The sequence below is a fragment of the Hyla sarda genome, chromosome 2, assembly GCF_029499605.1.
Source record: "Hyla sarda isolate aHylSar1 chromosome 2, aHylSar1.hap1, whole genome shotgun sequence".
Lineage (NCBI taxonomy): Eukaryota > Metazoa > Chordata > Amphibia > Anura > Hylidae > Hyla > Hyla sarda.
Genome location: NC_079190.1, coordinates 442,365,820 through 442,390,951, shown reverse-complemented (window position 1 = coordinate 442,390,951; position 25,132 = coordinate 442,365,820). Strand labels below are relative to the sequence as shown.

At 42.4% G+C, this 25,132-nt stretch overlaps 2 protein-coding genes across 7 annotated transcripts in view; one reads left to right on the top strand and one right to left on the bottom strand.

The window, feature by feature from the left end:
• The window catches only part of CMSS1 (cms1 ribosomal small subunit homolog), a 359,690-nt gene that overhangs the window by 53,284 nt on the left and 281,274 nt on the right, over nt 1-25,132 (top strand). The window lies entirely within an intron of this gene.
• Nucleotides 1-25,132, bottom strand: part of FILIP1L (filamin A interacting protein 1 like) — a 313,162-nt gene that overhangs the window by 43,846 nt on the left and 244,184 nt on the right. The window contains exon 1 of one of the 4 annotated variants that reach the window (XM_056559278.1): nt 13,969-14,178. The exons of the other annotated variants lie outside the window; for them this stretch is intronic. Within the exon in view, the coding sequence (XP_056415253.1) occupies nt 13,969-14,141 (173 nt within the window). The 5' untranslated portion in view covers nt 14,142-14,178. Of the gene's footprint in view, nt 1-13,968; nt 14,179-25,132 lie in introns of those variants that run through there. 4 annotated transcript variants of the gene reach the window in all.

The following is a 25,132-nucleotide window of genomic DNA, read 5'->3' as shown; positions in this document are numbered from 1 at the left end:
ATGCTGCGTGTTATTGCTGTGAATCAGCAGCCATCACGTTCTTCATATTACGTGTAATTGATTCCGAAAGGCCTAATATGGATATTCCAGGAATTTCCCTGAGAGATGCCTTTTGCTACTAACTTATTTATTCAAATTTTTTGTGTTTTTTAAGCCATTTCTGTATAAATTCTGCTCAGCCTAAACTGACCGTACATGGGAATTGGGGAAATACAAATTAGAAAGTGTTTTCCTTTGTAAAGTACTTGCCAGACCATCTGAGCGGCAGCTGGTAGGGCTTTGAGGGATGTTCTGATACTCGGCCGGCTGGCCGGCTCTGCTGTGCTTTAATCTGCTTCATAGGAAACGCTTCCATTAAATGACCTAATATTGTGTATTTAGGGGAGACAGAAGTTGGGGTGTCCTTCCTCTGTATCTTCTATCTAGAAATACAGAGAGAAGGAGAGTGGGAACATTCTATACCACTCCTAGTCATAAAAGACAGTACATTAAAGGGTTACTCTGCCCCTAGACATCTTATCCACTTTCCAAAGGATAGGGGATAAGATGTCTGATCGTGGGGTCCCAGTGGCAGGACCCCTGTGATCTCTGTGCAGCACCCGTTGTTTGTTTAGAACGCTGGGTGTGGGCGGCAGGGGTAGTGGCATTACGGTCACGCCCCCTAGTGAAGTCACGCCGCACCCCCTCAATGCAAGTCTATGGGAGGGGGCGTGGCGGCTGCCACGCCCCCTCCCATAGACTTGCATTGAGGGGGTGTGGCGTGACATCACGACCCCTGCCGCTTGCTCCAAGCGTTTAGAACAAAATGTTCCAAACGCTGGGGCAGCGGAGAACCCCTTTAACTATATTTTGTATTAAAGGGAACTTGTCAGCTTGAAAATGCTATCCAATCTAATAGCATCATGTTATAGAACAGGAAGAACTGAGCAGACTGATACATAATTTTGTGGGAAAAGATCAATTAGAAGTAAGAATTTATTGATAGAAATTTCTGCTCCTTTAATGCTCCGCAGTCCAGTGGGAGGTCTTACTGTATGAGCATGAATACTCACTGATTAGCACCGCCCACTGGACTTCTAAGCTCACAGTGAGCAGGAATTTCACTCAGTAAGGCTGCATTCACACCATGTTTTTGCAATACAGTTCCTGTATACGTTTTCAATGTGAAAACTGTACGGAACCGTATTGAAAACGGTATGCATTGACTCTCCATTGAAAACCGTATGCATTGACTCTCCATTGAAAACCGTATGCATTTACTCTCCATTGAAAACCATATGCCAAAAGATGCATCCGGTTGTGTCCGTTTGGCATCCTGTACGGTTTTGTCCATTTTTTTTCCCGTACCCAAAACCTTAGTCTACCACGGTTTTTGGACCGGGTGAAAAATTGTATTAAACCGTATATGTTTTATTTTATTGTTATTTTTTTTTAACATGGGAACCGTACAGACCTGTATGTGCGTACGGTTCCATCTGATTTTCACCATACGTTTTTTGACTTTGCACAGTTATTTTTTTCTTGGAATTTCAATCAAACAAGTGAAACGTTATTCAAAATGGAGTGAAAAGTTAAAAACGTATGTTTTTTTTACGGGTGGAAATTTGTACACACGTTTTGATACAGTTTAGTCCGGTTTTGAGGAATCTGTTTTTCATCAAAAACCTGATACAAGAACTGTATTGCAAAAACGTGGTGTGAATGCAGCCTAATACGCAATCTTTTTCCACAGATTATATATATATATATATATATATATATATATATATATATATATATATATATAATCTGTCTATCGATATGCTTAGCTCCTCCCACTTTATAACATGATGCTGGCAGATCAGACTGCATGTTCATTGCATCAGGTCCCCTTTAAGATGTAGCTTTAATTACTCCCCTCATCTAAACATTGTTTCAGAAATCTCACAGGTAAGGGCTCTTTTAGACGCGCCGATCAGCTGCAGATAACCAGTGCAGATCTCTTTGATCGGTGCTCCTATACTGGCTCGATCAATCATGCAGGCAGGATTAGATTGCTGCTCCAGCAGAATCCCATTGAATATTCCGTTGCAGGAAATCTGTCACCAGTGTAACCTGTTGGTACAGACAGGTAGTGCAGGTGACACTGACGACAACGGTAATCACCTTGTCCCGTTCTCTGTGCCCCCAAATATAGCTGTAGGCCCCCAAACTGCCCCATACATAGTTGTAGGCCACCATACTGTCCCGCTTTGGTGCTCCACTGCTCCTCTGGGGACCTATTGTTATGGCTCATAGCAGTAGGTCCCTGGTCTGCAGGGCAGTGGAGCAACAAAGCTGATGGTAGTTACTGCCCACAGCTGCCCAGTGCCCGCGCTTCCCCTTTGCTGTCCTCCTGCTCCGCTCCTCGGTGCAGTGACGTCAGCCTACCATTTCTTTCAAAGTGGTCCAGATCGGTAACCAGTGTTTGTGGCTGCCATTACTGATGTTTTTTTTTCAAGTACCCCCTGGAGAACTGCTAAGTACCCCTGGGGCTACTTGTACCCCAGGATGAGAACCACTACTATAGACGGCTACTGACAGGCTGCCGCATCCCATTGAATAGACCTTGGCTTGTGTGTGGAGGGGAGGCGTGTGGCTTGCAGAAAGGAAATTTAATTGTAAGCTTCACTGGCGCAGGACCTGACGCGTGGGAGGAAATTCTTTAATTTTTCTTTATTTTTTTTTGCACAGTCTAAAATGTAGTTAAACAGAGAATGAATATTTAACATCCCCGTATTGTAGATCACCATTAAACCTTGTTATCTGCAGACAGTGGCAGGATTCCATGCTGACACAGAAGCATCACTGCCTCATATAACAGCTTGTCGCTCTCTAGGTGTTGTGGATTTGCAAGATGAAGCATGTCTAGTCAGTGATCGTAACACAGGGCGTGCGCTCTGTCTGCATGCTGGTACTTGTAGTGCTACAACTGGAGAGATACTGACTGCATGTCTTCCTTTTTCCTCATCTTTATGACACTTCACTAAACAACGTACCTCCAGCTGTTGCAAAACTACAACTCCCAGCATGCTCGGACAGCCTTCGGCTGTCCGGGCATGCTAGGAATTGTAGTTTTGCAACAGCTGGAGGCACGTTGGTAAACACTTTACTACACAAATCTTATGCACATGCCCACAATACAGCCCTGTCATTTAGACTCATGCCTCTGATTCCATACAGACCCTGTCCAATCCAGAAATGCTTAATCACGTGCTATATATACATATATATATATATATATATATATATATATATATATATACTCCACTACGTGCATTGTATCAGGTGGAGAGTTGTTCTGCTTGATATGGAAGCCCATGAAGGCCATCTGGCTCTGCGCTAGGGAGCCATGCAACTTCCACGTTCCACCATACAGGCTCCGTGTTCACGCTGCAGAATTTCCGAGTTTAATTCCGCTTTTGAAATTCCGCTTGGAAATTCCGATACAGCAGAATCTTATTGCTGTCAATTGGATTACGCTGCACGGTCCATTTTGCGGAATTTCCACTGCAGAGTTTCCGCCATTGAAATTCCGCAGCTGAAAGAATGACCTTGAGGAATCCACCTGAAATCCATTGCCATCTATGGGGACAGCAATGTAAACACGATCCGCACTTGGGGGGGGGGGGGGGGGGAGATTTATCAAAACCTGTCTAGAGGAGAAGTGTCTGAGTTGCCCATAGCAACCAATCAGATTGCTTCTTTCATTTTTCACAGGCCTTTTCAGAAATGAAAGAAGTGATCTGATTGGTTGCTGTGGGCAACTGACACTTCTCCTCTAGACAGGTTTTGATAAATCTCCCCCTTGGAGTCTGGCTGCACTTGGAATCTCTGACCGATTATTCCAGCCGACTATTAAACATTGTCAACTTAGCATAAAGCTATGTTCACACAGCGAAATGACAGCATGCCCCCGGCAGAAAACGCCAGCGTTAGGACCGCTCTGAAATGCGCTGTCTTTATAGACAATGCATTTCCCAGTGTTTTTCACAGAAAGGAGTCTGGAATCGGAATTTCCGCAGCAGAAATTCCACCATGGGCACAGTCCAGCAGAATCAATGGGATTGTGCCGCAACGGAATTTCCAAGCTGAATTTTTACACCAAGTTTCGCCGTGTGAATGAGGCCTTAAAATAAATTAATGTGCCAAAATCTGCATGGCGCCCAAAAGCATCCCATGCACAACCCCGTTCATATGCCATAAACCAAATTTGCCACGGAACTTGGCATGTCACTTAAAAAAGAAATCTGTGTTAGGGTGCGTTCACACGCTAGTAACTAGCCGGGGTGGGAAACCGGCTGCGAGTTACGCTACCATTCATTTGAATGGATCCGCGGACAGTCCGCAAATCTGACACTATTGCAGACTGTCTGTGGACCCATTTAAATCAATGGTTGCCTAAACCGCAGCAGGATTCCCACAGAGGAAAACCCGCTGCGAGTAATAGCGTGTGAATGCACCCTTACGTCGTTATTTTGGGAGGATTCGCAATGACAATGGGGCTAAGTTTTTTTTTGCATATGTGCTGCATGACCCGAGCGAAACTCTGAAAGAACCGCCGCATCGACTGTCAACATTAGACTAGTGAATCCAATGATGTACTGTCATCCCAGCATGCTGAGACATGTAGTTCTACAAGTGCTGAAAGCTACAGTATTCGGCAGGAAAAAACAAATATCCAAATTTGTCTGTACATTTTGAGGCTTAGGAAAGACTTTATCATTAACTCACATACATTCCTACGCCAGCTGGTTGCTGGAGTACATTTGCGCAAAAATTTGCACGCAAAAATATTTTTTGCACAAGTAATTAAATTCAGCACACCAATCAGTATATCTGCTAACCACGCTGGCCGGAAGCGGACATCAAGAAAAAAAGGACCAAGTCTGCGAAGACAACATAACAATAGCGCAAAAATTAGAGGATAAAAAATTCCCCCAATTTGATAGTCTATGAGCTGGATACAATGGTTCCGTGTCCTCTATAGCAATCCACAAACGAAAGCCAGTTTATGATTTTTGCAGATTAAACCTGTTTATGTATTGTAGTAGTTTTATATGAACTGTAAAGTTTTATTCAGTGTTTTTGGCTGCCTTTTGGCCCTGCGACCGGTATACTTCTATAGCTTGTCAGAGGGCCCATAGACGTGACTTGTATACACGTTACTGGTCTAAGGTAGTATAGGAAATATGTTGTGTAAGGGTTGCGTTCACACGGCCGTCTGTCCCCGTTTTCTTTATCCCCGTTTCGGTTCCGTTCTTGCAGGCTGTAAACGGATTACAAACGGTTTAAAAAAAATACCATTCTTGTCAATGGTATTTTTTTTACAATCCGTTTACATCCGTTTGTACCCGTCTGCTCTCATTTCCGTTTTTTTGATGGCAGAAAAAACTGCACATGCTGTATTTTTTCTTCCGTCAAAAAAATGGAAGAAAAATTGGATACAGTAAATTTAACCTTGAAGTCTATGGAAAACGGATGAGCTTTTAATGTCATCCATTTGCATCTGTTTTTTCAATCCGTTTCTTGATCCGTTTTTACTTCTGAGCATGCTCAGAACAAAAAAACTTTTTTTGGGGTTTATTATCTGAACAATGATGGATACAAACGGATAACATCCGTTATTGTCAGTTTTTTTTATTTTTGACAGGAGATGAACGGGACGGGTCTAGACGGCCGTGTGAACGCAGCCTTAGTCATATAAATATCAACAAAAACATTTTCCAGTAAAATATTTATTTATTCTCAACATAATAATAGAAGTGGTTCAAGACAAATAATGAACCCAAAAGCAAAGTCGCTCAATCTGCAGCCCAGGAAAGAGTCAGGTGGGGGGACTCTAATCTTATCCCTATCTGAGATGCCTGCCTGTCAAAACTGTAGGTCCCCTGTCCTTATGACCTGGGCCTACACCGGAACCGCCTAGTAGACCCCGGGCTAGGTGTGGATACGGATAATAGCTATGGTATACAGGTATGATTGGCTGCAGCAGGTAATAGCCCCTTAAAACATCAAATGTCCATACAGACGAACAGATTTGACTACATAGGAGACAATAATGTGGTAGATAAAGTAGCAATTTGTACCCGTGGGTGTTACCCAGGGGGGTGGGGGTAGCACCGTATTCATACATAAGACAAGAACAGTTGTCTGCATAGCATAACTTAGGATATCATTATGCGTATGAGTAAAACCATACACCACCAACGCGTTTCGCTCTCTGTATTACTGCAGGTAGCTCATCAGGGATTAGTAAGGAATACTTAGAAACGGGTCACCAGGGCCCCTGCACGGCAGTCGGCGTGCCTTCACTTGTATAAATAAATGATGCTGATGGCGTGCGTACAGTGGATAATCCTCACTTCGGTTATAGAAGAGGATAAGTAGTAGACGTATGGACAGTTCAGGTGAGTATCATAAGGATCTTATAGATGAGTAGCTGGGTGCTAGGAAAATCCTTACTATGGGTGTTATATCCAAGATGGAGGCAACTGGTCTGATAATTGCATCCCTGGGATGGGAGCTCGGTCCGGCTAGGTTTTCTCAGTGGATGACTAGGGAAAGGATCACACCCTGTTACGGTGGTGGGTAGCATCCGCTTAATAGGTCTGTCCGCCGTCCGCACTTTATCTACCATGTTATTGTCTCCTATGTAGTCAAATCTGTTCGTCTATACTGACATTTGATGTTTTAAGGGGCTATCACTGCTGCAGCCAATCATACCTGTATACCATATCTATTATCTGTATACCCAACCTAGCCAAGGGTCTACTAGGAGGTTCCGGTGTGGGCCCAGGTCATAAGGACAGGGGACCTACAGTTTTGACAGGCAGGCATCTCAGATAGGGATAAGATTAGAGTCCCCCACCTGACTCTTTCCTGGGCTGCAGATTGAGCGACTTTGATTTTGGGTTCATTATTTGTCTTGAACCACTTCTATTATTATGTTGAGAATAAATAAATATTTTACTGGAAAAATGTTTTTGTTGATATTTCCAGTATACTTCTAGTCACGGGATCTTTCCTTAAAGGGGTACTCCCGTGGAAAACTTTTTTTTTTTTTTTTAAATCAACTGGTGCCAGAAAGTTAAACAGATTTGTAAATTACTTCTATAATAAAAAATCTTAATCCTTCCAGTACTTTTTAGGGGCTGTATACTAAAGAAAAATCCCAAAAAGAAATGCATTTCCTGTGATGTCTTGACCACAGGGCTCTCTGCTGACCTCTGCTGTCCATTTTAGGAACTGTCCAGAGCAGGAGGAAATCCCCATAGCAAATATATGCTGCTCTGGACAGTTCCTAAAATGGACAGCAGAGGTCAGCAGAGAGCACTGTGGTCATGACATCAGAGAAATCTAAAAAGATAAACATTTCCTCTGTAGTATAGAGCCCCTAAAAGGTACTGGAAGGATTAAGATTTTTTAATAGAAGTATTTTACAAATATGTTAAACTTTCTGGCACCAGTTGATTAAAAAAAAAAGTTTTCCACGGGAGTACCCCTTTAAAGGGGTTATCCAGGAAAAAACTTTTTTATATAGATCAACTGGCTTCAGAAAGTTAAACAGATTTGTAAATGACTTCTATTAAAAAAATCTTAATCCTTTCAGTACTTATGAGCTGCTGAAGTTGAGGTGTTCTTTCCTGTCTCAGTGCTCTCTGATGACACCTGTCTCGGGAACCGCTCAGTTTAGAAGCAAATCCCTATAGAAAAACCTCTTCTACTCTTTGCAGTTCCCGAGACAAGCAGAGATGTCAGCAGAGAGCACTGTTGCCAGACAGAAAACAACAACTCAACTTCAGCAGCTGATAATTATTAAAGGATTAAGATTTTTTTTAAATAGAAGTCATTTACAAATCTGTTTAACTTTCTGGAGCCAGTTGATATATAAAAAAAAAAGAAAAAAAAAATCTTCCTGGAATACCCCTTTAAGCAGGACACAAGCCAGGAATGCAATCTCCCTGCATCACCCTGCGGATCCATTCCCAGAATAAAGGCGGCCTTATTATTCTGTGAGACAGAAGACATATATGAGCCTAGATTCACTGAATTCAGAGTATATTAGGGAATGGCCATATATGCAATTGCCTAATATACTAGCATAGTTTCTCTATGCCAATAAAGAACTCAACCTATCCATAGTACTATACTGTGAAGCTCTGACCTAACCTGCTTCTTTCCAGTTGTTGCAAAACTACAACTCCCAGCATGCCCGGACAGCCGCTGGCTGTCCGGGCATGCTGGGAGTTGTAGTTTTGCAACACCTGGAGAGCCCCAGTTTGTAGTTCACTGCTGTAGAGGTTCGTACTATTCATCCTCCCAAAATCCCCATGAATCAGGAATCCAATTATCTATGTGTGTGTGTGTGTGTGTGTATGTATGTATATATATATAATGTGTGTGAGAGCCTGGATTTGCAGTTGCCTAATATATTAGCATAGTTTATTTTTCTTATATAGAACTGAATACTATAACTATCCATAGTACTATACTGTAGAGCTGTGACTCTCTAGTTGTTGCAAAACTACAACTCCCAGCATGCCTAAAGTTGCTGGGAGAGCCACAGGTTAGAGGTCACTGCTGAAGAGGTTCGTACTCCTCATCCTTCCAATATCCCACCGTAAGGCTGGGTTCACATCACGTTTTTGCCATACTGTTTTCAATCAGTTTTTCTAAAGAAAACCGTACGGCAAAAAAACGGATGGGGACAGTATGGGGAAAAAGTAAACCGTTAATGCGTTTTTTTTTAACTGTATACTGTTTTTAAAAGTGCATACAGTTCTGTCCGTTTTTACGAAAAATAAAATAAAACATACGTTTTTGATAATTTTGTCAATTTTTAGTGGGAGGGGTGTTGGGTGGGGACTTTGGGATGCAAATGCGCATGTGCAAAGTAAAAACCGTAAACGGTTTCCCGAATGGAACTGTATACATGTGTGTTTCCTATTGACGTCCATGTTAAAAAAATAAAAAAAATAAAACGTATGTACGGTTTTTAAACGGGAGACAAAAACGTGGTCAACCACGGTTTTGACTCCGGTTAAAAAACCGTACTGCAACCCAGCCTGAGGCTGGGTTCAAATCACGTTTTGGCAATACATTTCCCGTATAGGTTTTTAATTTGAAAACCGTATGCGTTGACTCTCCATTGAAAACCGTATGCCAAAAGATACATCCGGTTGTGTCCGTTTGCCTCTTGTACAGTTTTGTCCGTTTTTTTCCCCGTTCCCAAAACCGTAGCCTTCCACGGTTTTTGGTCCAGGTGAAAAATCGTATGGAAACCGTATATGTGTTTTTTTTTGTTGTTTTTTTTTTACATGGGACCGCACATAAAGTTTCACTTGTTTGATTCAAATTCCAAGAAAAAAAAAACTGTGCGGTCTGTACGGTTCCCATATACTCCCATGTTAAAAAAAAACCACGTATACGTTTTTTCACGGTTTTTAGTCCGGGTGAAAAACCGTATGGAAACCGTACACGTGTTTTTTTTTAACATGGGAGTCAATGGGAACCGTACAGACCGCACAGTTTTTTTTTTTCTTGGAATTTCAGTCAAACAAGTGAAACTTTATTCATAATAGAGTGAAAAGTTAGAAACGTATCCTTTTTTTTTTCTTAAAAAATAGATGGAACCGGACATCATTTTTCAAACCGTATACGGGTTAAAATGTGTACACACGTTTTGATACAGATTAGTCCGGTTTTTGGATGAAAAACGATTCCTCAAAACCTGATACAGGAACTGGAAAAACGTGGTGTGAACCCAGCCTAACCCTACGGGTCCATTCACAAAATACAGACGGCCTTTTTATTGTTTGAGACAGAAGACATATAGGAGCCTGGATTTACTGCATGGGATTCCAAGTATATTGGGGTATTGCCATATATGCAGTTGCCTAATATATTAGCATAGCTTCTCATTGCCCATATTGAAGATATTGGGGGAGATTTATCAAAACCTGTGCAGAGGAAGAGTGGTGCAGTTGCCCATAGCAACCAATCAGATTGCTTCTTTCATTTTCCACAGGCCTCTTTAGAGGCCTGTGGAAAATGAAAGAAGCAATCTGATTGGTTGCTATGGGCAACTGCACCACTCTTCCTCTGCACAGGTTTTGATAAATCTCCCCCATTGAGTACTATAACTATCCATAGTACTATACTGTAGAGCTGTGACCTCCAACCTGTGGCTCTCCAGCTGTTGCAAAACTACAACTCCCAGCATGCCCATGAGTTTTTTATTCTCTCTAATCTCGAAGATGTTACGTGCCGATTGTTTTTCAGCCGGTTCCTAATCCTTCGCCACTTTTACGGGACACGCATCGCTTCTTTTATTCCGTCCTGAAGTCAATTTGTATCCGTCCAGCGTTTCTTTTTTGTTTAGTCTGGTCCAGAACAATAGCCCGGAGAAGCGCCCCCCCCCCCCCCCCCCTTCATTACGTCCGCAGTTCGCTCGTCCCCTGCCGAACGCGCAATTTCCAGGATTATTCCAGCATTACCAGAAACACATTTTTTATTTGTTTTCCTAATTCACTGCACATGGTACAGGAAGGAATCTGAACTTTTGGAGAAGGTTTGACCTTCTGTTACCGACATGGCGAGACCTTCAAAAGTGACATGCTTCAAATTTTTTTTTTTTTTTTTCGGTTTAACAAACGTTTAGCTTAAAAACATGTGACTGAAGAATGCTGAAGAATCCCCACCGGAGAATAATGTCTATCATGTCCAACAGTGTAACCTCTGTAGACATGGGGCAGGCTACATGCTGCTTCTCACCGCCAGACGCTTCAGTATTGGAGATACAGCTATACATCCCTTTCAGAGCCTACATTTGGTGTATATGGCGGATGTATTCATCGGAGGGCTAAAGGATGTGTATATATATATTTTTTTGGCCTCCATTAAGGCTGTGTATGCCCCTATATTTTTTTTAGGTGGTATGGAATGGTGTAGTGCTCTATGAAAAATGAAAAAAAAATAAAAAATTATATAATATATATATATATATATATATATATACATACATACATATAACTATATATATAAATATAACTATTTATATATAATACAGAAATTTTTAGTTGTTTAACTATATATATATATATATATATATATATATATATATATATATATATATATATATGGTATATATATATACACACATATAACTAATATATATATATATATATATATATATATATATAACTGTGGCACTCTCTGTCATGGGTATACCTGGGGGGAGTCCTCCTGATCTAAACTTCCATCACAGTATTTCCCAACCAGGGTGTCTCCAGCTGTTGCAAAGCTACAATTCTCAGCATGCTGGGAGTTGTAGTTTTGCAACAGCTGGAGGCACCCTGTTTGGGAAAACACTGGAATAGGGCATATGGGAAACAATGTTCTTCCAACACTTATCCCCCCATCCTGTGGATAGAAGATAAGTGTCAGACCACTGGGGGTTCAATTGCACCTCTAAACAGGTTGGCAAGTTGTGCATAAACACCGTTGCTCCATGTATTGTCTACGGGATCTCCGGAGCTAGTAATGTGCTATAAATGTCCAGAGCTCCCATAGACAATACATGGAGCAGTCTTTTGCATGCGTGACCCCATCGCAGGGGTCCAACTACTGGCTAGGGCAGTGTTTCCCAACCGGGGTGCCTCCAGCTGTTGCAAAACTACAACTCCCAGCATGCCCGGACAGCCGACGGCTGTCCGGGCATGCTGGGAGTTGTAGTTTTGCAACAGCTGGAGGCACCCTGGTTGGGAAAACACTGGAATAGGGCATATGGGAAACAATTTTCTTACATAATCAATGTGATCAGTGCCTACTAATGTCATCTTCTATATCACATTAATCTGATATTTAGCATAATTTATAGATTTAAAAATAATAAATAAATAAAAATCTTTTAAAAGTGTCAATTTTGGTTCATTTTGTAGCAAACTAACTTATGTCCGTGCAAGACTAGATAGTGTCCCAATAAGCCCAATGTAGAACATGCATCTTACTCTTGTATAACCCCCTAAAAACCTTACCAACACTGCATGTAATTGTAGCCTCTTATCTAGTACATATGTAGCAGAGCTGAGTTGGTCATCCAGCTATAGGTCAACCCTGCTACCAATTTATCCGAGAACACCGCTCCAGTAACAACCCTGCTCTTCCTGTACGTGACGGCTGTGTGAAGACGTAGCAGAGCCGAGTTTGTAATCTGGAGAACGAGTTGTGGCAAATGGCTGTTCGTTTGTCCGTAGGTAAACTTTAACAAAAACAAAACTTCAGAAGGGTGTATTCACACGTACGGTATTCTGCGCATATTTTATGCTGCAAATGTCATTGTACACTAAATGACTTAACACGGCATTACCTCTGCTACATCACATATGTGCAGGATACTGTACATGTGAATACATCCTAAAGGTAGGGTTAAATGTGCCGCGTTTTGCTGCGTATTTGCTGCAGGGTATTTTCCTACCCATTAAAGTCAGTGCAGAAAATACACAGCAAAATATGGCACGTGTGACCCTATCCTAAAATTCTTGGTACGCCGTAACTTTACATGGTTACATAACACGTTCAACTCTGCTACATTTGTACCAAAGCCTCTCCTTTCCCGTAGCCTGCTCTTCTTCTGTCATGTCCCTATCCAGGTGCTGCCCTTATTCTTGCGACTTTCTCTGTTCCCAGAATTAGTTGCTGCAGAAGACATTGGCGCTTCCTATAGGTGAAGCAGAGCTGAAGATGTCCTGTTACTGTCACTGTGTTTAAAATGACTCCCACAGAAGCGAAGGTAAACCTTGTTAAAGCACAAAGACAATCTGACAAACTCAGCTCTGCTATCTTTTGCAATTTTTGTACAGTATGTAAAGTAGACATTACAGCACTGTTTCCTAACGGGGGTCCCTCCAGCTGTTGGCTGTCCGGGCATGCTGGAAGTTGTAGTTTTGCAACAGCTGGAGGCACCCCCGTTGGGAAACACTGCATTACAGTGTGCCACACCAGCGAGTTGCTGCAGAATACTTTGGTGCTGCATATAGGTAAGCAGAGCTGAAGATGTCATGTTGCTGTCACTGTGTTTAAAATATCCCCTACAGAAGCAAAGGTTAAAACACTCAACAACCTGACAAACTCAGCTCTGCTAACTGTTTTGCTAGGTTTGCACAGTGTGTAATGTAGACAGAGTGTGCAGGACCAGCGAGTTGCTGCAGAATACTTTGGCGCTGCACATAGGTGAAGCAGAGCTGAAGCTGTCATGTTGGTTTCTTGGGCACAGTGTTTAAAATAATGGCTACAGAAGCAAAGGTTACACAACCACCTGACAAACTCAGCTCTGCTAACTTTTGCTAAGTTTTGCACAGTGTGTAATGTAGACATTACAGCACTGTTTCCCAACGGGGGTGCCTCCAGCTGTTGCAAAACTACAACTCCCAGCATGCCCGGACAGCCAAAGGCTGTCCGGGCATGCTGGGAGTTGTAGTTTTGCAACAGCTGGAGGCACCCCCATTGGGATAAACTGCATTACAGTGTGCCACACCAGCGAGTTGCTGCAGAATACTTTGGTGCTGCATATAGGTAAGCAGAGCTGAAGATGTCATGTTGCTGTCACTTTGTTTAAAATATCCCCTACAGAAGCAAAGGTTAAAACACTCAACAACCTGACAAACTCAGCTCTGCTAACTTTTTTGCTAGGTTTGCACAGTGTGTAATGTAGACAGAGTGTGCAGGACCAGCGAGTTGCTGCAGAATACTTTGGCGCTGCATATAGGTGAAGCAGAGCTGAAGCTGTCATGTTGGTTTCTTGGGCACAGTGTTTAAAATAATGGCTACAGAAGCCAAGGTTACACAACAACCTGACAAACTCAGCTCTGCTAAGTTGTGTGCAGTGTGTAATGTAGCCAGGGAGGCTGCGGAGCTGTATGGCAGATGTGCGGGCTCCCCTCCTCTTACCTGGGGTTGTAGAGCTGCAGAGTGGAGCCACAGCTGCTGCTGCCCCATAGAGGGACGGACGTCTTGGAGAGGCAGTTTTCTCCCAGGCATGAGATGTGAGCATTCCAATGGAAAAGGCAAACAATGAAAGATAGGCTCTCAGCGTGTCCCAAGCCTATAGAGCATGACGTCATGGGCCAGCCTTATAAGGAGCCCTGTTATACAGCTCACTACCGCTGCTGTCTGACTGGTGTTCTCCAAGGCTCAGCCAGAACTTTACAAAGTTTATTAATGTTTTCTGGCTCTGGCTGAGGTTCAAGCTTGTGTGAAATATTTCATTTGTCTCCGCAGTTCAGGGCTGAACAAGAATGTGCGGAAGGCTTGGGTTACAGCAACTCCTGCCTGCCCGCTGATAATAAACTCATTGGGAGTTATTAGCTGATCAGGGCTGCAGAACCATTTTACCCTCAAGGCGGTGTTCCCCAACCTGTGACCCTCCAGCGATTGCAAAACTACAACTCCCATCATGCCCGGATAAGCTATTATCCTTTTAAGATGGTGTTCCTCAACCTATGGCAGTCCAGTAATTGCAAAACTACAACTCCCAGCATGCCCGAACAACCTATTATCCTTTTAAGGCGGTGTTCCCCAAACTGTGACCATCCAGCGAATACAAAACTACAACTCCCATCATGCCCGGAAGACCGATTATCCTTTAAGACAGTGCTCCCAAATTTGTGACCATCAACAATTGAAAAAATACAACTCCCATCATGCCCAGACAGCTTATTATCCTTTAGGACTGTGTTCTTAAACTTATGGCAGTCCAATAATTGCAAAACTACAACTCCCATCATGCCCAGACAACCTATTCTCCTTTAAGATGGTTTTCCCCAACCTGTGACCGTCCAGCGATTGCAAAACTACAACTCCCATCATGCCCGGACAACCTATTATCCTTTAAGACAGCGCTCCCCAACCTGTAACCACCCAGCAATTGAAAAACTACAACTCCCATCATGCCCAGACAGCCTATTATCCTTTAGGACTGTGTTCTTAAACTTATGGCAGTCCAATAATTGAAAAACTACAACTCCCATCATGCCCGGACAACCTATTATCCTTTAAGACGGTGGTCCCCAACTTATGACCATCCAGCAATTGAATATCTACAACTCCCATCATGCCCAGACAGCGAATTATCCTTTAAAGTGTACCTGTCAGATCCCACAAAAAACTGTTTAATGTTACTCAGTACCTTCATCCTGATCATGTACATGGAATTTTTATGTCTCTATCATCCATATTTCACTAAAAAACATAATATAAAAGTTGCTCAGTATCTTTTCCATCTTGTCAAAGGGAGGGGGCGTGTCCTTTTCTTGCCTTCACTGTGATGACTCCTCCCCCTCCCTACAACTTTTGCAAAACTACAACTCCTAGCTTGCCCAGACATCCTTTGACTGTCCAGGCATGCTTGGAGTTGTAGTTTTGCAGCAGCTGGAGGCACATGATTGCGAAAACTCTGTGTCACAGCAGTGTTGCTGCAGGCTGTGTTCCTCCTGCAGCCTTGTCCATCAGCCATCTTGTGTCCATGACCCTTGGACACGCTTATGCTGCTGTGGGACTCATTAGTGTCCCAGGAGGTATGGGGACCCCTAGTGGTGGGGTTTTCAAAGGCAGTTTTCTTATAATAATAATAATAATAATAATAAATGTAATAACAAATATAATAAAATGTGAAAAAATTAAGAATTATATTAGAAAAACTATTGTTTTGCCAAGATTTACAACATAGAAAAAGTTTTTATATCTCCCAGTGCCCATTTAAGGCCGTGTTCCTTAACTTGCTGCAGTCCAGCAATTGACAAACTACAACTCCCATCATGCCTGGACAGCCTATTATCCTTTAAGGCAATGTTCTCCAACCTGCTGCGGTCCAGCAGTCACAGTACTACAACTCTCATGGTACCCAGAGAGCCTATTATCCTTTATGGGTATGTTCCCTAACCTGCTGCAGTCCAGAAATTGAAAAACTACAACTCCCATCATACATGGACAGCCTATTATCCTTTAAGACGATGTTCCCTAACCAGTGATTGTGAAACTACAACTTCTATCATAGCCGAATAGCGGATTATCCTTTAGGGTGGTGTTTACCAACCAATGGCTATCCAGTGATTATTGCAAAACTGCAACTCCCATCATGCCCAGACAGCCGCCGACAATCGGCGGCTGTCCGGGCATGATGGGAGTTGCAGTTTGCAAAACTACAACTCCCCTCATGCCTGGACAGCCGATTATTCTGCTGCTGTCTAGTGATTGCAAAACTACATCTCCTATCATGCTAGGACTTTGGCTGCCATGCATGATGGGAGTTGTAGTTTTGCAACACAGCCCCCGATTGGGGATCGCTCCTTTTTAAAGCTTTCTCTACTGATAGATCAAAACTTTTACTTTTTCTCCTATAGGAAAGAGTGTAAGTGGCTCCTCTGTAAAGGATGTGGATTTAAGCGCAGCGACTTTGTTTCTGCGGAGGGGGGGCTCCCGGGGGGATAGTATTTTATTTCCTGATGATGTAACTACACAACAATTCTTCAAGTGATGATGGGAAGGCCAGATGAAGTCCATTGCTCTTTTGTTAAACAATTTCAGCTTTCTTGTTCCCTCGCCGATTTAATGCAGAATGTTGAAAGACAATTCTGCTTCGTTGGTTAAAAAAAAATATATATATATATTATTTTTTTAAATTTTATTTTTATTTTCACGTACTTGTATGTTATAGGTTATAGATTACGCACAACTCGTGTTCTCGTGCACAGCTGAATGATTGTAGTAAATGTGTGTGTTATGTATATACATTAGTATCCCTGAGAAGTAGTGGTGTCCTCTCTAATATATAGTGCTTCTATTGGGCTGAAACGCGTCGGAAAAGTGGCTGTTTGGATAACAACATTTCAGGTTGTAATATGGCGCACACGGGGCTGACTTACTTTAGAACATCACAGAACAACCCATAATGTCAAATACAATCAGCCAGGACAAGCTAAAACAACAAGATAGATTTTAACAATAAATTACACCAGTTTTCTGGTGGGAATTATGGAAAGTTTAATGGGAAGCAGGAGGCAATACCCTAAACAGCAGTGGGTGCAGTACAAAAAGTTAAGTATTAGCAAATTTGTGCACGTAATAGTGCTAAAGGGGTACTTTGCCCCAGACATCTTATCCCCAATTCAAAGGATAGGGGATAATATATCTGATTACTGGGGTCCTGCCGCCGGGGACCCCCATGATCTCTGCTGCGGCTCCCCAGACATCCGGTGCACGGAGCGAACTTCGCTCCATGACGGATGACTGTCGATGTGGGGCGGAGGCTCGTGATGTCACGGTCACGCCCCCTCAATGCAAGTCACGCCCCCTTCCATAGACTTGCATTGAGGGGACGTGATCGTGACGTCACAAGCAGAGCGCAGCCGTGATGTCACGAGCCTCCGGCGCTGCACCCGAAGCTCTAAACGAATGCCGGGTGCAGCAGGGAGATCGCGGGGGTCTAGCGGCGGGACCCCCACGATCAGACATCTTATCCTCCATCAGACATCAGGTGCCGGCGTAATGAATCTGCGAGTAGGATCGCTCAGACATGTCACCAGAGAGTCAACAGTGTGCAAGAAAATCTGTTGTGGATTTTTCAGTGTAACCGTAGGGCCAGTTCACACTGAGCATTTCCAACTCTTTAGATTCTACATGTTCATTTCTATAGGGATTTGGTCCTGCTCTGGATAGTTCCTGATAGGGACAGAGGTGGCAGCAAAGAGCACTGTAGTCAGAAAAGAACTACACAACTTCCTGTGGAGCAAACAGCAGCTAAGTACTGTAAGGATTAAGATTTTTAAATAGAAGTAGTTTACAAATCTGTTTAACTTTCTGGCACCAATTGATTTAAAAACATTTTTTTTCTCCAGAGCACCCCTTTAATTTGAATGATGGACCAGATTTAGTATGGCTTGGAAGGGGTGGCTCATAATCAGCCAAAATAGCATAAAACTGCTGAATTGAGTGGATGCTGCGGAATTGCAATACCAGACCCAACCAATGGACAGAGTGGCATCAAAAATATCTAAAACCCTGGCTGGCACAGAATGGACCCTGTGATAGTGAGATACTTCATTCAGGTGTCATAGAAAGTACAGCTAAATCTAATGAATCTGTATACACGTCTTGAGGAAAACATTGCATGCCGCTGTTTTCTGCAATGTGTTATGTAAAATGGAAAAAGACTAATACAAAGTTAATAGTTAACATTGGTGTGTGGTATTCAGCGGGGAGGTTAAGCCTACATAGGAGGACAGTGACGCCAAGAGCCAGAGGTCAGACATCATGGTGAAAATATGCCCTAAACTGGATTGTACAATGCTGGAGACTGCCCTCACCCAGAGGTAACACATTGCAGCACTTTCACTGACAATAAATAAGAAGCACTAAAGGGGTACTCTGGAGGAAAAAAAGAATTCAAATCAACTGGTGCCAGAAAGTTATACAGATTTGTGAATTACTTCTATTTAAAAATCTTAATCCTTCCAGTACTTATCAGCTGCTGTATACTACAGATGAAATTGAGTAGTTCTTTCCAGTCTGACTATAGTGCTCTCTGCTGCCACCTCTGTCCGAGTCAGAAACTGTCCAGAGCAGGAAAGCTTTACTTTGTTCTTGCTTTGGACAGTTCCTGACGCAGACAGAGGTGGCAGCAGAGAACACTGTGGCCAGGCTGGAAAGAACTACACAACTTTCTCTAGAGCATTCTCTAGAGCTGATAAGTATCTGACACCATGATTTGTGAACTTTTGCCTAAATGTGACAGTTTGACACTTTTTTTTTTTTTTTTTTTATAAAAAAAATTTCTGCGATTCTGCATGTTAGTATTTATTATTATTATGATATATTTTTTTTAAGGTTTACACAGTTTACATTATCTTTTAATAGATTGGTGATGTCCGTGTGTGGCGATACCAAATATGTATAAATAGTCAATAGAGCTATTAGTGTTTAGTGCTATGCATTGGCAGAGCACTGATCAGTACTTTCATCCGTCTACTTGTATAGCCTGCCAGATAGCAGACCATACAAGAAGAACCCCTTTGAGCAGCATAAAGGCGCTAAGGGGACCTCCGGCAGCCATCTTCATCTAAAGGACCCCTGCAATAACTCACTGCAGGCGATCTGATGAGTATCCCGAAATTGCGGAACTGCTTTAGTTGCCTTCAGCATTGATCACGGCATCGAAAGGCAGACATTGTGATCACTGATAGCAGCCAGGACCAGCCGTTCATGATGTAAATGTTCGTCATGGTGCGTCAGGTACCAGGGCACCATGATGTACATTTTTGTCATGGGTCCTCTAGGGGTTAAATTACACCTGTCACATACATTTGCCACACAAACCTGCCTCCATAGCCTAGGGGGGTTAGTGTCCTCATGCCAAACATACATTCTTTTTAATGCAATCTTGTGTCTATTATCTAAAGACAAAACACATAGGGCTACTGTCAGCAGGGGAGCCCTGTGTGTCAATCAAAGTGGCGTGACATAGTGCATGGAGGTGTTGCAACCCAGGGGCACAGTGGACCTCTGCCCACACCTCTGACTATGTGGGGCAAAGCATAGACGTTATCTTTTTAGAGAATAAATTCACAAAATTGCACAAAAAAGGTTCACTCCCCACACAGAACTGCTCCTTTAGTCTGGCAGGGGTTAGTTTCCTGTTTTTGTGTGGTGAATGTATTTGACAGATGCACTTTAAAGGGGTACTCCGCTGCTCAGCGTTTGGAACAAACTGTTCCGAACGCTGGAGCTGGGAGCTTGTGACGTCATAGCCCCGCCCCCTCATTACGTCACGCCCCTCCCCCTCAATGCAAGTCTATGGGAGAGGGCGTGACAGCCGTCACGCCCCCTCCCATAGACTTGCATTGAGGGGGCTGGGCGTGACATCATAAGGGGCGGGGATATGACATGACGAGCTCCCAGCTCCAGCGTTCGGAACAGTTTGTTAAAGCTGAGTACCCCTTTAACCTTGGCATCCTTTTATAATTCCAAAGTATCCTATTTCCGTCAGGGAAGGAGGTGACACAGGTAAAAACAAGATAAATGGTGACCAGGAGTCCATGCATGAGATTGGTTTCATCATACATAATTTGTGCCCAGAATTGGTTCCTTTAACCATTCATATGTGGTCAAATAGAAAAATAAAAGGCATATATATCATGGAGGTTATTTGTCATTGGAAAGCACTGACCTTGAGCTTCCTGCTTCTCAGTCCCTTAAAAACCCACAGGGACAGGTATGGAGACGTGAGATCCCACAGATGTACCTGCTGCATTGCATCAGAACAAGTTCTACCGGTTTGCTGGGAAATGTTCTCGGCGTTGGTTATCAGCCCCGATGACATCAGACTCGTGTTCCCACTTCCCCTCTCGCTTATCTAATCGGCCACAATTTACACTCTGCTGTTTTATGAAATGTTTCTCAGATTACACTGAAGGGAAACAAACACTTGACAATATTTCATATGTTGTATTGCTGATGGTTACTATGGACCATGAAAGTAAGTGTGTCGGGGGCCCCAAGGACTAAACGTCATACACTCTATTTAAAACTATATTCATTACTTGCTGGAGAGTGTTCTTACATATGTTTTTTAATCGACAATGATGAAGGTAAAGGGCTGCACAAAGGATCAAGCAGACTTTTGCGCACCCTGCTTGCGTGATTGTTGAGCTATGTAATAGGCCCCTCGAACAAGTGTCAATCTACTGGGTCGCGCCTGTATCGTCCATAGGTCTGCCCATGTTATACCATCCTTAGTTGTGCTTAATTGACCGAAAAGTAATTCCTTATTGGGTTAGAAGAGGTGTAAGATTATCATATATTTAATAGAAAACTACTTGTTATAGAAAATGCCATTGTATGTTTAAAAATAAAAATAAAATAATGAAAGTCCCCCCTTCCCCTCCTCCCCAATTAGCCTCTGCCTGAATGTGTTGAACACCTCAGCTAGGTAAAACGGAGTCCCAGGGCTCCTACTTTCCTGATGGGTTGGGGGGTATTACATGCTGTCAAGTGGCAGCATGGATGACTCCTCCCTCCCTTCTTGACTTCCATCACTGAGCCCTTTATGTTTATCTGTTAAGAAAGGAAGGGGTGGGGGAGGGAGGAGACATGCATGCTACAGCTCAGCACTTCCTCCTTTACTCTTGAGTTCTGAGCATGGTATAGATAAAGTACCCAACTACTAGATGTGAGCATTATTGAAGGACTTCTTTAATAAATAAATTTTTTCTATTAGCGTTTCCTGAACATTCTGTTGTAAATTACCAATCGTAGCTTTTGAATATGTGATGTTTTGAAGCTTTATGTTCTGCATGCGAAGTCTATTGTGGGTTTTTTTTTTTTATTGGAATGAAAACTTTATGAGATTATAGTCTGGTGCGTAATGTTCGTCATTCCTCGAAATAACTGTAAAAATATGGCCACAAGTGCAGAAAAGACAAGGCAAACACAGCCACAATGCCTCCTACACTACTAAACAAAGCTCCGTCTCCATGGCAACTAATAATAGGTTTACTTTGTTGTTCCACTGAAAAAAACAGAAGTGTACAGTGATTTTGGTGAATGGGGAACTTCAACATTTTGTAATTAAAGAGAGCGGACAGGCACATTTATAGCCGAATTACCTTCCCACCAGAGTTACATCTGCATGAGAGGCTGCTATTGTAACAGAGTTTGCTGAATAAGTGAAAAATAGGTTTAGTTTAATGTACATATGTCTTATAGTTTTACTTTTTAAGTCAAGCTTAAAATATTATAAAAGAAAAACTTAATGTAAGAAAATATATCTGTTAATTAATGAAGGTGTGTTATTTTTCATTTTTTTTTATCTATCTATCTTATATATATAATTTATCTATCTATCTATCTCATATATATAATTTATCTATTTATCTATCTATCTATCTCATATATATAATTTATCTATCTATCTCATATATATAATTTATCTATCTATCTATCTATCTAATGCAAATAAAAACGGCACAACCAATGTCCAGAAGAAAAGGGAGATTAGGGGTGCCCGCATAGCTGGAACCTGGGTCCGTCGGTTCCTCAATCCAAACAATAGTAAATATGATGCAGCACTCCACAAGTTGCAAAGAAGGGTGGTTTTATTCCATTATGTGCATAGACAACGTTTCACCAGCCTCACGCTCTTGAAAAAGCCAGCGTGAGGCTGGTGAAACGTTGTCTATGCACATGATGGAAATAAAACCACCCTTCTTTGCATTTTGTGGAGTGCTGCATCATATTTACTATCTATCTACGGTATCTATCTATCTATCTATCTATCTAGCAACAGAAGAATGCAGCAGCACACTGCCAGCACAAGGATATAGGTGCAACATGAATATGCAGTTAAAACATGGAGAGCTATACAGCTATGGTGTAATAGATGCAAATGTGAAACTATGAAATAGTGAGGCACTTAGCTCGCAAATTTGTCTCCGCCGGCGGTCAAATAGCTTGGACCGTCCCACCGCGATAAGGTAGCCTCCTGGGACGGACCCTACACTGTGAATATGCCTCTGTGTGAACAGTTCAGTAAGCATGGCAGGATCTGGAACATCCAAGACACCTTATATACACACCTAATAGAGGTGGGTGGGGTGCAAGGCCAACATGGAGGTAGCCACTCCCCCGTATGTGCAATACAGACAAAGAATAAGTCAGCCAGCACTTTAGTTGATACCAAACTATTATATGGACCTGGCCTACAGGTGCACGCTACTAGGCTAGATATACAGCAACAGAAGAATGCAGCAGCACACTGCCAGCACAAGGATATAGGTGCAACATGAATATGCAGTTAAAACATGGAGAGCTATACAGCTATGGTGTAATAGATGCCAATGTGAAACTATGAAATAGTGAGGCACTTAGCTCGCAAATTTGTCAAATTTGCACCCCACCCACCTCTATCAGGTGTGTATATAAGGTGGCTTGGATGTTCCAGATCCTGCCATGCTTACTGAACTGTTCACACAGAGGCATATTCACAGTGTAGGGTCCGTCCCAGGAGGCTACCTTATCGCGGTGGGACGGTCCAAGCTATTTGACCGCCGGCGGAGACAAATTTGCGAGCTAAGTGCCTCACTATTTCATAGTTTCACATTTGCATCTATTACACCATAGCTGTATAGTTCTCCATGTTTTAACTGCATATTCATGTTTCATCTATATCCTTGTGCTGGCAGTGTGCTGCTGCATTCTTCTGTTGCTGTATATCTAGCCTAGCAGCGTGCACCTGTAGGCCAGGTCCATATAATAGTTTGGTATCAACTAAAGTGCTGGCTGACTTATTCTTTGTCTATCTATCTATCTATCTATCTCATATATATAATTTATATATTTATATATCTATATCCTATCTATCTATCTAAATTCTTGTAGGAGAACCGCACTCCTTGTTGGTTACGGGTGCAGGCTGGTCCAACCCAGACAGGGTCCCCAAAATGTAAGCAAAACATACAGCAGCACTCCGTGATGGATGAAATAGTGGAATTAAGCTTTATTCATCAAGTGCAATACACAACGTTTCAACCGTCTCACAAAGACCGTGAGAGAAACGTTGTGTATTGCACTTGATGAATAAAGCTTACCGGTAACTCCACTTTTTCATCCACCACGGAGTGCTGCTGCATTTTTTGCTTATCTATCTATTTCATATCTATCTATCTCATATCTATCTATCTCATATCTATCTATCTCATATCTATCTATCTATCTATCTTAGGGGTCTCACACGCTGGCTTTTAGTAAAATTCCGTCGTAGTAAAAATGTCCCACGTACCATGTACGTGGGACATTTTTGTATATTTGATCAAGAGGAAGGCAGAAAAGCCCCATGAGGTAAAAGCTAAATAAATGCCTGTTCCACCAACCCTTCTCCAAAATTTTGTAACTTATAACCTATAATATTATTGTACTCTAAAAATGCCCATTTCTGAGCAGAATCCGCTGAAACAATGAGCATGTTTACTGTTTCAGTGGATGCCAAAATCAGAATTTTTGTGGGAGATGTTCCTGCTGCAGAAATTCCGCCATCTGCACTGTGCAGCAGAATTTAATTGAAATCAATGGGACTCTCCTACAGTGAAATTTCCGAGTAAAATATCTCTGCAGAATTCCACATAGAAATGCTGCTGTGTGAACATGTCCTCATAGTCAATTCACCATGATCACTTCCTCCGATAGAGAGTTCCATAGTCTCACTGCTCTTACAGTAAAGAATCCCCTTCTGTGTTGGTGTAGAATCCACCTTTCCTCTAGATGTAGAGAATGCCCCCTTGTAGGTAAAGTCCTCAGTATTAATAAATCATGGGTGAGATCTCTGTGGTGACCCCTAAAGGGGTTCTCCGGTGGAAATATTTTATTATTTTTTTTTAAATCAACTGGTGCCAGAAATTCAAACAGATTTGTAAATTACTTCTATTAAAAAATCTTTACCCTTCCAGTACCTTTTAGCAGCTGTATGCTACAGAGGAAATTCTTTACTTTTTGAATTTCTTTTTTGTGTTGTCCACAGTGCTCTCTGCTGACACCTCTGTCCGTGTCAGGACCTGTCCAGAGCAGCATAGGTTTGCTATGGGGATTCTCTCCTGCTCTGGACAGTTCCTAAAATGGACAGCAGAGGTCAGCAGAGAGCACTGTGGCCGTGAAATCAGTGAAATCCAAAAAGAAAATAATTTTCTCTGTAGCATACAACTGCTAAAAAGTACTGGAAGGATAAAGATTTTTTTAATAGAAGTCATTTACAAATCTGTTTAACTTTATGGCACCAGTTGATTTAAAAAAGAAAAAAAATGTTTTCATCGGAGTACCCCTTTAATGTGTTTATAAATTTTTATAAGGTTATCGTTTAGCCACCTTTTAACCTGAATAACCCTAAGGCTGGGTTCACACTACGTTTTGTACTTACGGTTCCCACATACGGCTGGGAGGAGGGGGACGGGGCTTAATCGGGGCGCCCGCACTCAGCCGTATACGGGAACCGTATTTAATGCATGTCTATGAGCCGACCGTAGTGAACCACTGCCGCCGGTCGGCTTCGTTTTCGGCCGTGTGCGGTTTCCTG